The sequence below is a fragment of the Magallana gigas genome, chromosome 4, assembly GCF_963853765.1.
Source record: "Magallana gigas chromosome 4, xbMagGiga1.1, whole genome shotgun sequence".
NCBI lineage: Eukaryota > Metazoa > Mollusca > Bivalvia > Ostreida > Ostreidae > Magallana > Magallana gigas.
The window spans coordinates 5,913,108-5,928,676 of NC_088856.1; the positions used below are offsets into that span (position 1 = coordinate 5,913,108).

The following is a 15,569-nucleotide window of genomic DNA, read 5'->3' on the forward strand; positions in this document are numbered from 1 at the left end:
ACTGTCGAATACTCAGGTTTGTCAGTTAAGAGGTTTGTTGAATGAGTTTTCTGATGTTTTTAGCGATATACCCAACAGAACAGATGTAGTTCAGCATTCAGTAAAACTTAAGTCAGACGATCCCGTCCATAAGAAGCCGTATCCTGTGCCCTACGCACTGAGGGAACGCATGCAGAAAGAGATAGATAATATGACCGAGGTGGGTATTATTGAACCCTCAACTAGCCCTTATGCGTCACCAGTGGTTTTGGTAAGAAAAGATGACTCTTCTATCAGATTCTGTTGTGATTATAGAGCGTTAAATAGTATCACAGTATTTGATCCAAGACCTATGCCGCGCATGGATGACCTTTTGAACGAGGTGAGTAGAGCAAAATTTATCAGCAAAATTGATCTTACAAAAGGCTACTGGCAGATCCCGCTAGATGAGGACGCAAAGCAGAAGAGCGCATTTGTGACCCCCATGGGCCACTATCAATTCACGGTAATGCCGTTCGGTATGGTAAATGCGCCTGCAACTTTTGTCAGATTGATGCACAAAGTTCTCGATGGTTTGCATTCATTTGTTCAATGTTTTATAGATGATATTGGAATCTACAGTGAGACTTGGGACGATCATCTCCAGCATTTGAGAGTAGTTTTCCAGCGATTGAGGGATGCAAAGTTGTCTGCAAAGCCATCTAAGTGTTGTTTTGGGTTTGATCAACTAGAATTTCTGGGACATGTGGTCGGAAAAGGTATTGTCTCTCCTAAGCAAAGTAAAGTTCAGGCAATTCAGAAATTCCCTGTTCCTACTACAAAAAAGCATGTTCGATCATTTTTAGGGACCATAGGCTTTTACCGGAAATTCATTCCACATTTTTCAGAACTAGCTTCACCTTTGTTTGATCTTACTAGAAAGAAAGGTTGTTTTAAGATAGTTTGGCTTCCAGTGCATCAGAAGGCTTTTGATTCATTAAAGAATGCTATAGCTAGTAACCCAGTGTTGCGTAGTCCAGATTTTAGTAAGTTGTTCTATCTGCGCACTGATGCATCAGATTGTGGAGTTGGGGCGGTATTAGAACAGAATTTTGAAGATGGTAGACATCCAATTCTTTATCTCAGTAAGAAATTGTCAGATACTGAAAAGAGATACGCAGTGATTGAAAAAGAATGTTTTGCAATTATCTGGAGTATTAAGTCGCTCAGAGTTTTTCTTGAAGGTCGATCATTTGTGGTTGAGTCTGATCATGCTCCACTGCAGTGGCTAGATAGAATAAAGATGACAAATCAGAGGTTACTTCGTTGGAGTTTGACACTTCAAGAGTTCAATTTTGAGGTTGTTCATGTAAAGGGGAAAGATAATGTTGTTGCAGATTATTTGTCGAGAATAGATTCATCCTCTTGAAATTGTGTAAATATTTAGAGATGGTTTGTTATTTTGTGTTGTATGTTTGACATTTAGTGTTATCAAGTTCGTTAGAGTTTTGGTCGGACTAATGGCATTAGTCTTCTAAATGGGGACGTTTGTAACGTACTTGATATGATTGTAAATATATATATGTTTGAATTTCCCGCTTTTCTTTTTACTCTCTAAACCTGTCACTGGAGTGACGTGTACACGGCTAATTTTAAATACCGCACTCCAGTCCGTGCAGTCCAGCAGAGTGGACGTGTGTCTATTTAGAAGCACGTGGTAGTCACCAAGATTGGGAAATTCTCCCTACTTTGTTCATTTCCGAATGTTTGTCACCATTTTCAAGGTATTTGTTTGTTTTTTAATGTTATGTATGTTTAATTGGTTTGTTTGCTATGTTAGAAAGCTTAGTTTTAAAAGCACGTGTTCGAATGGAAAATTGTCATTTTAGAACTGAACACTAACGATAAATTGTTTCAAGTATATTCCATTCTATTTTAAAAGAAATTGTGTTAAAGGGGATGACGGTTTATACCAGCTGAATTGTGACTACGAAGTCGGAGACGAGTACGGAGCGCCAGACCCGCCATTTTTCATCCATATCGGGGACACGTGGCGTCGATGTACGTGTATGGTGTATGTTGACCGGGAGCGGTCTACGCTGGAGACGTTTGTATATGTGTGTGGTGTTGTGGTGTCCTAACGTACCGGAGCAACGGTTGTGTCATCTGTCCGTGTGTCTGTGTGTCCGTGTGTCTGTCTATGTGATGTCCGGGGTTTGGGTGAAAAGTCACCGGAAATATACCGAGGAACCAGGAAAGGAAATGTGACGAAATTTATTGAAATTTCACTTTCATTGTTTTGAATATTTGGTTCTCGTATAATTGTAGTGATATTTTTGTGAAATTGATTTGAAAGTTGATAAACGAATTTAGAGAAATTATTTGAAAATCTAAATATATGTGAATCAATTTAAGTGTTTAAATTTTGGAAAGAATATTTTGTTTTGAAGTCAATTTAAAGATTTGTTGTTGAAATTAGAGTCGACTCTCTCTTTTAGAATCTGGTTTAATATTTCTTTCATTTATTTTTTTTCTTGTATGTATTTTTTTTCTTATTAAATATTTGTTTGTTTATTTTGGTGTTTTGGTTGTTTCTGATACAGACATCTGGCAATTCCAAAGAACTCGTCTGATCATTATATCAGTTCAGGATATATGATTCATGACACGATTATGTACAAAATTCATTACAATCTTGTACCCCAATATCTTAGTGATATTGCTAACATTTATAGGAAAGATAATTCTCGCTACAATACTCGTTATGAAGACAATTATATACCTCCTAGAGCTAAGTATGATACATATAAAAAATCATTTATTCCAGATGCTATAGGCAAATGGAACTCACTAAATTCGGATATTAAAAAATCAACATCCATCCGCCAGTTTCAAAGAAGCATCTCTAATAATAGCAGTGATTCAAAAGTTCCAAAATATTTTCTTCATGGTAAAAGAGTAGCTAACATCATTCATACAAAATTAAGACCCAATTGTTTACTTAATTATGATTTACACAGAACAAATAATGTTGATTCTCCAAATTGCATATGTGGAAAGAAAGAAGATGTATATTAATTTTTTTTTGTTTGCAAACTATTTTCTAATGCAAGGAATACCTTATTTAATGAACTATTCCAAATACAAAATTTAGTTATTATAGATTCGCATACTTTACTTTGGGGTAATGACAACCTAGATTATAAAACTAATGTTAGAATTTTTACAGCTGTGCAGAACTTTATAATCAATTCTCGCAGATTTACATAAGTATACTATTTTGTTCTTTACAATTTTTTCAATATATGTGTATATACATATACATGTACCATATTTTATGACAATTGCAAATTACTTGTAATTGGGTGAGAACCTAGTAATTTGCAAGAACTTGTGTTCGAACCCTTTGTATATTATATATACAATAAAATATGTTCAGACCAGTTGATTAAACTGTAATATGAGTGAATTGCAGAGGTAGCTTAAGATGCAGAGCTTGATCTCTATTATCAAGGATGCTAAAAAATATATCCTAGTTATTACAAGTCCCAACTTCACCAAACTTGAATGGATGGTGTGTCTTATGATACAGATGCACCTGACAGGCATAGATGCTGAATCTCAGCCATAGGTTGAATATGCTGTAGGAGGTTAAGGTTTTAATTGCTAGTGCCCTCTGATGATGATATTTTAGTTATTACTGGTCCTAACTTCACCAAACTTGCATGGATGATGCGTCTTATGATACTGATGCACTTGACAGGCTTGAATGCTGAATCTGAGCCATAGGTTTCAGATACTGGATGAGGTTTAGTTTTTGGAACAGGTCACATGTTTTATAGATGATAGCTTGCATATTCGATACAACTTTATAATAAATGAAACGCAGAGGTTGCTTCAGATGCAAACCTGATCTCCATTATCAAAGATGCTAATAAAAGAAATCTCCTACCTCACTCAAACCTGCTCGATAGATAGATGTGTTTGTTGATAAATGATATAACATGTTTCCTATGATATAGTATTGTATGATATTAAACGATATTGTTTAATATGATACAATATAATATGATATGTTATATTATAAAAAGTTTTATGATACGATGTGATATTGTATAATTTTTTTTTGATATTTGATTATATGATATTGTATCATGATATTGTTATGTATAGTATTGTACATTATGTTACAATATTGTATTATATTATATTGTATTATTAATTAGTTATTTTATCACATGATACTATTACATAAGATATTGCAAAATAAAATATTGTATCCAATGAAAGAATATTGTGTATTCTATAATATTGTATCATATGATATTGTGTAATATGAAATTGGTTTTTGTAATATAGAATTATATCACATGAAATTGTATTGTATGATATTGTAATATTATTAAATATCGTATCATACGATATTGTATAATATGATATCGGTTTATAAATAGGATATATTATCATATCACATAAAACTGTATCAATGATATTGTTATATATATTCTTGTATCATATGATACAACATGTATAATGTAATATTGTATTAAATACTTTTTTAATTTATCCCATAATATTTTATCATTTGATATGATACAATGTTGTATCAAATTATATTATGTCATATGATACAATGTCGTATTATGTATCAAAAATGATACAGTATCATACAATATCATACTATATTATACAATATAATATCATATATTTCAATGTTATGATGTATTATGTATCATATGTAATATGATATTGGAATATAATACTATATTGTATTATATATTATGATATTATATCATCTGATCAAATACAATAACGTATAACTCAATACAATGTCATATCATACGTTACAATATTATATCTCATCATTGTTTATTACGGTATTTTATTGTATTATATGATATATATTGTAAATATGATAGGATGCAATATTCAATTTTATTTTATTGTATTGATTAACATATGAACATATGATTATCATACAATTTTTTAACAGATGATATATGATAGTGTCAAAACAGAATTCATAAATATCCAAGATCAGAAAGTATGATTTTTATATAATATGATATGGAGGTCTCATAAAGGTGATGTCTCAAGGGTGATGTCTCGTCTCGGTGAGCTTTGTAATCTGTGATTACCTATGTTTGTTTAGAGTTAAATGTTTGTGGGGAAAAAAATGCTTATCTTGTCTAAAAGGACTGCGAACGATAGTATTGTCTAGCCGCCTAACTAAAAGTCATTTTTTGAAAGTTGTATAATCAAAGTTATTCTTTTTATTATAATGTAAACATTTATGTATATTTTCATTAAATATAAATGATCTGGTCAAACAAAGAGAGATAACTTTGTATTTTGAGTTAAAATAGCTCATTTCATAATAGAAAATAAAGGAAAACGGATAAGTTTATTAAAAAATCCCCCCCCCCCCCCCCGCCGTGAAACAAAAATTCCTTTTGAAGGGATTTAATTATTGTTATTTAGCATATTTTTACCAAAGGGTTTGTTGTTTCACGGGGGGGGGGGGGGGGGGGGGGACATGGGTCTACAGACCGAAATACATTCCAAAAAAAGAATTTTGCTTTGTAAATTTTCGAAAAATAATTAACAGATATGAATTAGAATGAAATTTTACTTTAATATATTGTAAATATGTAATTAATAAGTTTTTATTTTGCTCACTCATAGAAACCGATTTCAATGAAATTTTTTAAGACCCTGCGTTAGCAAAACTTTTGTTTAAAGATAATTAATTTGATTACAAATTTTATTTTGATATAAATTGATTAGAATTTGTTTATACTTTTTAGTAGAAAACTTAGTTTTTGAATATCTGACAGAAATTCCGAAATTTTTGGATGTAAAATGTAGGCGGGAAACGGGCGTTAGCGTTCGCATTTCTTTATTGTCAACTGTTTTAGATATTTAGAATGAAATAATCTGCAAAAATATCTTGAACTTAACAATAGTTCTAATTATTTTCATGTAATTATACTCACATAAAATATAAAAAAAAATATCTTGCAAAAACTTAAATGAATATAAAGTTTTACAAAAAAAGTCTGAACATCGGGCCAACTTTAAAATAAAAGATCATACTGCTGCCGTACTCTTATCTTACGGAAGCAAACTGCCTTATTGAAACCAACAAACCAGTTAGTCAAACTGTTGCGTTTTAAGTGCGACTCATGCACCACAAATCCAATATGAACAAATACTTAGGTACCGTATGTTTTTATTAGATATATATTTTGCAATAAATCCAATATATAACACGGCGTTGAGAATTATGCCATTTCGTGCATGGTTTCATTTTCATTTTGTATCCGTCAAAAAGTACAAATCGATTGTGAATGCACTAAATCCTATTTCATTTAAGGTTTCGTTTTGATTCTCTCGATTCTTATTGTCAAATATGAGCTCTGCATTTTATATACTGTTTCATTTTCATTCTGTATCCGACAATTATACAAATTGAAAGTTAAAACATTATTTCCTATCTTGTTTAAGTTTTTGCTTTGATTCTATTCATTTATTGTGAAATTCTGTTTTTCTTATTTTTTAATTTTGTATATCTTTAAACTAAAATTTATGAGATTGTCTGTTCTCCATAACCATAAAAGAAACAGCTTTAAAACTGTTTTATATGCTTTATACTTGCAAGTTTATATGACTCTTGTTTGTTGCCATTGTACCATATATGGGCAAATAAATATTGTTAAACTATATATATATATATATATATATATATATATATATATATATATATATATATATATATATATATATACTTAAATAAATAAAACAGGATGCGACAGTCCAAATTAAATAATTTTTTTTTAACAACTGTTTTTATTACCCCAGTTAATAGTTAACAGTAAACAATTAATTTTATTTGGACTGTCGCATTCTGTTTTATTTATTTAAGTATTTTTTGCTGTACCAAGGCTTTATTCATATATATATATATATATATATATCTTTGTAAGAAGTGTTAAAGGTGCTCTTATATAAATAGTGCCTGTTTGGGAGGGTAACTGTTGAAATTGGCACCCCGAGAAAACCATTGTCAACCGACAATGGTTTCGAGGGGTGTCAATTTTAACAGTCACCCTCCCTAGCAGGCACTATAAATTTTATTATACTGAATGTATTATTCTTAAAGAAAATTTTACTGCTTTTTACTGCGAACCGTTCGCGCATAATTTAAGCGCATGTAACAATTCGTTGTGTTACCCGTTGCCAAGTGTGTTGCTAATGCAGAGGGTAATAGAACGGATTACCAACTGCGTCTAAACCAATCAGATTTTAGTATTTAACATGAAAGTATAATAATAACAAATAACACTATTTTGAAAGTGTCGTCTAGTTAACATATATCATTTAGTTAGATGGTTAACATGCCAGCCAAAGATAATCAAATCAAATTTTAAAATGTACCTTAAAATATTTTTAATACTTCAAATTTTCGTAAAAATATCTTTTCAGTTTATGGAAACAATGAATGCCCCGCTAAAAAGATCAATGCGTTACAAAGATTGAACAAAAAAATTAATTAGTAGGGAATTTAACATTATCATTAATACAACATGCTTAATTTGACATATTTGCAATTGCATGTTTACACCTTTGTTGGGTTATTTTCCACGCTTCCTCAAAAGAATTTTTTTGTGTGATTACCATGTGTAACAACTATCGCTGATATATTATAATAAACAACTTAAAGATATAAAGACAAACAAATGAACATTTTTTATTCATAAAATGCAAATCAATAAAACAGCAAAGGTTAATATAAATATTAAAATTCATTATTGTTTTAAAAACAACAATCGAGTACAGCATTTTTTTTTTTAAATGCAGGGGTTAAAGCAAGAACAATGACAGTAATATCTCCCTCTAAAATATAATATGCAGTCTAGAACTAATACACATACAGAAATAAACTACATAAAAGTTCACTCATCATGTATTTAATTGCATAAACGCTGAATTGCATTCTTTTATTGTTATTTTGTCACATTATCTGAAGATGATTAATTACATTACATTTTATTGTGTTTCCCACAAAACAGTCGATTTAACAATAAATATTTAAATCATATATTTAAATATATAATATATAATATATTTATTAAACATAAATAGAAATTGACTAGAAAAGTGTTTAAAAAGGGGGCAGGTGTTTTTAGGGCTGCGTTCAAGATCGTAACAGCTAAGCAGCGCAACGTAGTTGACCGGTAAGCTAGCCTAACCGCTACGTAGATATTCGTAGCCTATACATCTTATGCTAAGCATGCAATTCAAGATTGCCACATTAGTTACCACTTTGCCACAAACATGAAATCTGCTTATTAAGTGATATATTGTTCATCCCTAAAGTTTTGATGAATATTAACATGCATATTTCCGCTTGAAATTAACAAATTTTGTCCATGTAATTACTGTAGTCTTAAGTTGAATATTTCCAACTTCAAATCTGAGACATAGCAGCTAAGCTAGCAGCCCGCTCAGTATACCTAGATATATACGACCTAGCGGCTAGGCTAGCTGCTATATTAGATTCTGGTAAGTACAGTCAGTAGTTGAGACATATTTTTACATATATTTTTATTTCAATTCTAAGTAACATAAGGAGCCAAACCAATAAAGTCAGTTTTGTTAGGTAGTTTACAGGAATAATTGACACCAACACTTGCTTGGTATAGTTTGCACTGTAGCCACAAATATTGGTCCTACGATTGTATGTCACCTTACCAATTAGATGTGTTAATACGGATACTTAACAGCAAAATTAATAAAACTTTTCAACAACAGATTACGCTTGTTCCTTCTTCGGAGGATGTCAATTTATACCTATGTCCAAAAAACTCCTTTAATTAAAATTACATTTCCTTAATATCTTAATAGTAAAATATTGCACTACAATATTTTACATTATTTCGCAAAACTAATTAAAACTGTTCTCTATATAAGCATAATTAATTTGATGGTTCATTACTGGTTTTAGCTAAACTCTTTTCATTGTCACTATTTGTGGGATAATTGTGTGACATGACGTATTCATACGATGGCGGAGGTTCTGTTACTTGTAATAAATTTGCACTTTCATAAGGAGGGGCTTCATTCTCCCGATTGTCCAGTGAACTAAATCCGTAAGTTTCTGAGGCAGCATACGGTTGACTTGTGTCATGGTTAGAGTTATCTTCCCTACCAGGCGAAGACGAGGCTGATGATGAGGAGGAGGTATTATCACGTGGCACTTGTCGTACAATAACAGCTCCAATGTCTGTAAAATCCAGAGACTTTGTGGTTCATCATTAAAACCCATGCATAGTTCACTGGCCATATATCATATATCACCAGATATTAACTTTTGGAATAAAATAGATAATAAATTCCAAACGGTTGGCATATTGTAACTACAAGTGAATGATTTTCCTAGTTTACTAGTTTTCACTGACACATTTATGTTGGCCGATGATCAGTAATTAAGCAAAGCAAACAATGGTCGGTTTCCGCTGATAACATCAGTTTCTTTCTTAATTTTTATATGACACCAATGATTCCTCGGGGTATTTAATGTATATCGACCATGCCTTGTATCTAATGAATAAATGGTCCAATACTCTTAATCGTAATATCTACTCCACCATAGAAATTTTCAAAATTTTGATTAGTGTCTTAGCATCTTGAATTTGACATCGAAGTATATATGCTGAACACGTTTTATGAAGATATTTTTTTTTAATGACAATCATACAAATCTCCTGGTAAACATTTGTATAAGCTTTCTCTTTATTACACTATGAAATAAATATAATCATTTACAGCAAATATTTAAAAAAAAATTAAAATTGTCCCATATTCAGGGAAGATATTTCTTTAAAAAAGTTTTGAATAGCCGGCTCTGATATGTTGTAAGTCTTGTGAATTTGGTATACTTCACTTTTACTGTTTTCTAGCAACACATATTAAATACAATTTTCTTCAATATTCCTACATTATACATTGCATATTTATGTGGATAAAATGCCAACTGATGACAAAGTTTCACCTTTTAGCTACTAGAGAATTCGTTTAATTTGTCTTCAATTTGATAATGTAAATGCATACCGTTACCAATGTGATAGTTAATTCCACTCACCTGATGAGTAAGCAACAATAGGTGGAGCATTACAGACATTCACATTTTGTCTTTCATTTTTTTGTTGTTTGCAGCATGCTATGCAACAGGACATACAAAAGGAAAACCCAATGACGACTGCAAAAGCCGTTCCCAGTGTAGAACCAGTAGACCTAAAACCAGAAATTGAATTCAATGAGTGCTATATAATATGATGAATAAAACGTTATTTCTTAAATTGGCGTAATTAAGAAGTATAGTATTGATGTCTCTGACGCAAAACTGATGATAGTGAAAAAAATTAGATAGACTTGGACATATAAATTTTACTATCTTTGCGCTAATTGCAGTTGTTAAAAAAAATCCCAAAAATACAAAGAATCATTTCAAATCTTTTAACACTAATTCATTAAAATATGGAAAGTCAAAACTTGAACAGGCATGTAATTTTTTTATTTGCATTTTTCAAATTCAAACATACACAATTTCTTTTAAACTGATGTCAATTTTTAAAAATATTTTAATTACTCTCTTTCCATACCACTTTCATTCAAACATTTATCAAAAAATCAAAAGTAAATGAACCTGAGGTTGTATATTAAAATGGGTAGGAAAAAACGAAATAATAAAAATATTTATAGCAAATTCCACTTCTGTATAATGTCATTTTTTAAAATATTATAATCTATTAAAATATGGGATGTCAAATTTACTTGAATAGCCTTGTAAATTAATATTAGACTTTAATCGAGCGATAGTCCTTTACCCCTTGATTTATTTTGAACTTCTTTTCGAAATAAAATAATACTTTTGTCATTTAAATGTCAAAAAGTTTCAAAAACTTATAAATCAATGAAATATATGATTCAAAATGAAAATGAATTTAAAATAATTATACATAAGCAAATGTCCTTGATTTATTTTTTCTTCTGGCGTTTACACATGCATATGTGAACTACATATATATCATCTAATGCAACTCAAACGTGCATTCTTTCATGCTAATGTGCTGTTTTCTTCTCAAAAATCAAAGAGTATAAAATATTAAAAGAAACAGTGATGAGATAATCATATCATCCAAAGTTTGATTATTAATAATACAAACATAATACGAATAAAATTAACTAAATTGGTGTTTAACATCTAAAGAAACACTAAATTAATCTCACAATTACATGTTGGCGTGCAAACGTTAACTAATACATAACTACATGTATCAATTGATCTACAAAATCAAAAATCCTGGATCTCAATACATTAGCTATATAATAAAATCATATCAAATATTCATACTGCTTCGTTAAGGTAAAAAACATTATAAAAAGTTTCGAACTGTCATTCACTTTTGAACAAGAAATCGACTGTACGGAAATTCTAGATATCATCGTGACCAAGCGAAAGTCGAGTACTCCAATGTTAGTTGGCATCCGTAATTAAAATGGAAAAATTAAAGATGTACGTACATTTTGGAATCATCATCACTGGAGTCATACTGGTAGTTGTATGTGTCATAGTAGTAATACTTGGGGGTGACAGACGGATCGGGACAACATGATTTGCCACAACAAATCTCGTCATAACTGCAGTACACGCTGCTTATTTTGGTCTTGTAGAGTGACGTGTTTGTCCTAAAATCATTCCAGTCCCTGCCCCAGTTAATTATTGTTTTGATGAAATAGCAAGATTTTGCATCCAGAAAACCTACAAAAAAGTTTCTATGAATTGGTGTTAAAAGATTTGAAGTTTGTATCAATATTATCAAATGTTAAGTTTTGTTTTCAAATGTTTGCTTGTTCACTGTTAAATGACTTTAAGTAGGCCTGAGATAATTATATAATTAATATTCGCTAGTAACTTGCATTCTCAAATATTTACAATATGCGGGCCAATATTTATTCATCTATGAAATTAAACGCGATATCACAGGAGAGTGGAGACTAGAATTAATATTACACACATACATTATGGTTTGCAATTTATGCAACTTTAAAGACACAATGTATAATCTTTAACATATCTGGTAAATTCAAAGTTATTTATTGTCTTTTCAAGAACCACATACCCAATAAGGTGACAATAACGACGACTTGCAAGAGCTCCATATCGTCCTCCACAATTCTGTATAATTATTTATGGTTTCGCTCGGCCTCCTTACTTTAACGAAAGCCATTAATTGTGAAAGAGGTTAACAGGTTGAATGTATTTTCCATACAATTTTAAAGACGAGACGTCCCTGAGACACAGACCCGTCTCACCACGCCCTTGCGAGTAACGCCACTTTATGGTTTATTCTTAACGTCGTTCAACCCATCCAGTGGGATCATATTCACTTAATGCTCCTGCAAAGCGGTAAAGATCCAAATAATGTATGCACCTAAGTATGGCGGCCAGTTCGCGAATTCTTTCTTGTGTAGCTTTTGTGTTAATGAAATAAATGAACTTTATTCAAATTAGCGTGTGTTAATTTGTATACATCTGTCATTGTCACGTAGCAAAACTAACGCTAAAATGTCCAGTCTATAGTAATGCATAGAAATAAAAGTCTTCCATTTCTTGTTTTTGCTTTGTTGGTTTTTTCTGACCCTTTTGATCAGAAACGCTTCTGTCGATATCTTATTTTAGACAAAATTTATCAGAAAATTATCGATCGATTTTTTTAAGTGACCTAATCCTGAGATATATAAGCTTGTTCCCAATTTTTCAAAAAAGTATCAAGGATAAAACTTTCAAATTTTCAGCTATCATAGAGAGTCTACATTCTACAGTTACACCCTTCGTCCGCCGTTACTTCTTGTCTTCGCCGTATTGTAATGAAAAACTTATTTTTTATCTCTCTTGCTATTTTATTGTTATTCTCTGATTTTATATAATTGATGATAGAAACGCTGTTATGAATGTATAATATGTAAATTGTTTCAAAATCGATTAGAGATAATAAATAACACTTTTTCCCGTATAAATGTAACTATGTCTAAGGAGAACGACATGAAAGTATTTCTTGATAATAACATGAAAATTGGTCAAACTTTTCCCAAGTACTTCCGTACAAAAAGGTATTAATATTCTCGTTATCATCCTGTGAAATATAACCGTTTCAATTCCTTTCAATTTTTCAAAGTAAAACGTGATCTGCAAAGTTAGTATCGAAAAAATCCATATGACGTATTTCATATCGATATATTTTATTTTCTTTTCAATGATTGTTACCTAACAGCGTAGAGCAATTAGTGAAGGCGTTAATTATAAATCTGTATGTCATGAGTTAAAATCCCACAGGTACTTTTTATAATTTTCACGTTTACATTTTTTTGTTTACATTTTTTTATTGAGGGGGGGGGGGGGGGGTAAATATAAAATTTGAAAATTCTAAAACAGTGAATGTATTTCTATTATACTTTACTTCTATTCACATTAATATCGATCGGTGTCCCATATCACCTGAAGGAAACACACGGCGTTCCTCAGTTGAAGATGACTTTCCTAGATATATTTTTTCTTCTTTATTTGCATTGAAACCTGTTAATCCCCGAAAACTCTTGTTGCATTACTGAGCTATTGTTGGGATTATACTTTTTTGATTTTTAATATTAATTGCATACAAAATGCAATTGTATGCTTAATAATAAATTAAAAGTATATATTTTCGACTAAAACTATGATCCAAATGGAGATATAGCATTTAACATGAAATAGTAATTTTGAAATAACGTAGTACATGTAGAAATCTTTACATTTCATTGATTTCAACTGTACTTAATGCACGTAAAAAATGGTAAAAGTGACGAAAGAAATATCTTGGGACAGATTGTCGTTGATGAGCAATACCAATGTGCTGTTTAGTTGTTGGGTTAACTGACTTAAAAGTCAGTTTAAGCATTCATGTTTGTAGATAACGAATGATGTCCTCTTGAAACAATGAAAGACAGAATTCTTCGGAAACTTCTCTTTAGTTATTTTTGAAAATAAAGAACATTTGCACTGTACTTGTATCATAAACAAGTTAATAAGCTGTGTGGCAACGCACTTTGAAAAAATTACGCACTTTGAAAATTTTGGACCAAGTAAACCCACTTTGAATTTTTTTTTCCAAAGTGCGTTATGAAGGTACATCATCATTTTTTTTTTGTATCGACACTCTTTACACACTTTGAATTTTTTTTTCCAAAGTGCGTTATGAAGGTACATCATCATTTTTTTGTATCGACACTCTTTTCACACTTTGAAAAAATATTTTTATATCTCATATTCTGGAACTGAATTTCTAATTTGTTGATAGTATGATGATTCGTTAGCAATCGTAAATTTAATTTACCGAATTTAGTATGGGGATGGTGTTGGGGGTTAACCAAAGATACAGGTCAAAGAACTGCGAACGCTAACGCCCGTTTCCCGCCTACATTTTACATCCAAATATTTCGGAATTTCTCTCAGATATTCAAAACATAAGTTTTCTACTAAAAAAAATAATCAAATCCTAATCAATTTATATCAAAATAAAATTTGTAATCAAATGATTTCTTTTTAAACAAAGGTTTTGCTAACGCGGGGTCTAAAAAAAAATTCATTGAAATCGGTCTCTATGAGTGAGGAAAATATTATTTAGCGGCCAATATGTGCATAAAAACTTTATTATAACATATTTACGATATATATTAAAGTAAAATTTCATTTTAATTCATATCTGTTAATTAGTTTTCAAAAAATTACAAAGCAAAATTCTTTTTTGAAACGTATTTCGGTCTGCAGACATATGTTCCCCCCCCCCCCCCCCCCCCGTGAAACAACAAACCCTTTGGTAAAAATATGCTAAATAACAATCATTAAAACCCCTCAAAAGGAATTTTTGTTTCACGGGGGGGGGGGGGGGAAATGTTTTAAAAAACATTTCCGTTTTGCGTTATTTTCTATTATGAAATGAGCTATTTTAACCCAAAATACAAAGTTATCCCTCTTTGTTTGACCAAATCATTTATATTTAATAAAAATATACATAAATGTTTACATTATTATAAAAAATTAACTTTAATTAGACAACTTTCAAAAAATGACTCTTAGTTAGGCGGCTAGACAATGCTATCGTTCGCAGTCCCTCCAGTGCATCATTTAATTGATTACAGGATGAAAGTCCCTTGTCACTCATATTTTCTTCCAAAACATATGATTTTCAGCAACTTTGGGTAAACTTTTAAGATCGGAAGAAGAAATATGATCTGTATAAGTATATGCAGTGTTATTGAAAAAATGAGCTGGCCGAACAATAATTTCTCCATATGTATGATAAAGAATCTATTTGTTTCAACAGTAACCCTTTTTGTATTCTTATCTGAAGATCAAATTGGATAAACAGAACTAAGGTATCCTTTTTCACATCATATTTGCAATAAGCCAGTTGAAATATACTATACATTGATCTCCATTATTCATATCTATAAATCAGATTTGTTCGGGCATAGCCCAATATACTAGATAAAAAGTAAATTTGCTGCAT

General features: G+C 30.8%; 2 protein-coding genes across 2 annotated transcripts; one reads left to right on the plus strand and one right to left on the minus strand.

Moving 5' to 3' along the window:
• Nucleotides 1-9: 9 nt before the first annotated feature.
• LOC117684040 (retrovirus-related Pol polyprotein from transposon 17.6) lies at nucleotides 10-2,529 on the plus strand. Its single transcript, XM_066081039.1, has 2 exons — nucleotides 10-1,742; nucleotides 1,901-2,529. Exon 1 carries the CDS (start codon nucleotides 170-172, stop codon nucleotides 1,385-1,387), a length of 1,218 nt encoding a protein of 405 aa, XP_065937111.1. The 5' UTR covers nucleotides 10-169; the 3' UTR covers nucleotides 1,388-1,742; nucleotides 1,901-2,529.
• Nucleotides 2,530-8,600: 6,071 nt separating this feature from the next.
• Nucleotides 8,601-12,547, minus strand: LOC105339275 (uncharacterized). The gene is made up of 4 exons (XM_011444743.4): nucleotides 12,144-12,547; nucleotides 11,545-11,782; nucleotides 10,103-10,254; nucleotides 8,601-9,244 (listed from the first exon to the last, which is right to left on the minus strand). Exons 1-4 carry the CDS (start codon nucleotides 12,181-12,183, stop codon nucleotides 8,937-8,939), a joined length of 738 nt encoding a protein of 245 aa, XP_011443045.3. The 5' UTR covers nucleotides 12,184-12,547; the 3' UTR covers nucleotides 8,601-8,936.
• Between the last annotated feature and the right edge of the window lie 3,022 nt (nucleotides 12,548-15,569).

Excerpts from the sequence above, each read along its gene's own strand:
- LOC117684040 (XM_066081039.1), top strand. The coding sequence starts at position 170 with ATGCAGAAAGAGATAGATAATATGACCGAGGTGGGTATTATTGAACCC.
- LOC105339275 (XM_011444743.4), bottom strand. The coding sequence starts at position 12,183 with ATGGAGCTCTTGCAAGTCGTCGTTATTGTCACCTTATTGG. Across the intron at positions 11,783-12,143 it reads CGTTATTGTCACCTTATTGG|GTTTTCTGGATGCAAAATCT; the intron begins GTATGTGGTTCT and ends ACTTTTTTGTAG. Across the intron at positions 10,255-11,544 it reads AGTGATGATGATTCCAAAAT|GTCTACTGGTTCTACACTGG; the intron begins GTACGTACATCT and ends TTCTGGTTTTAG.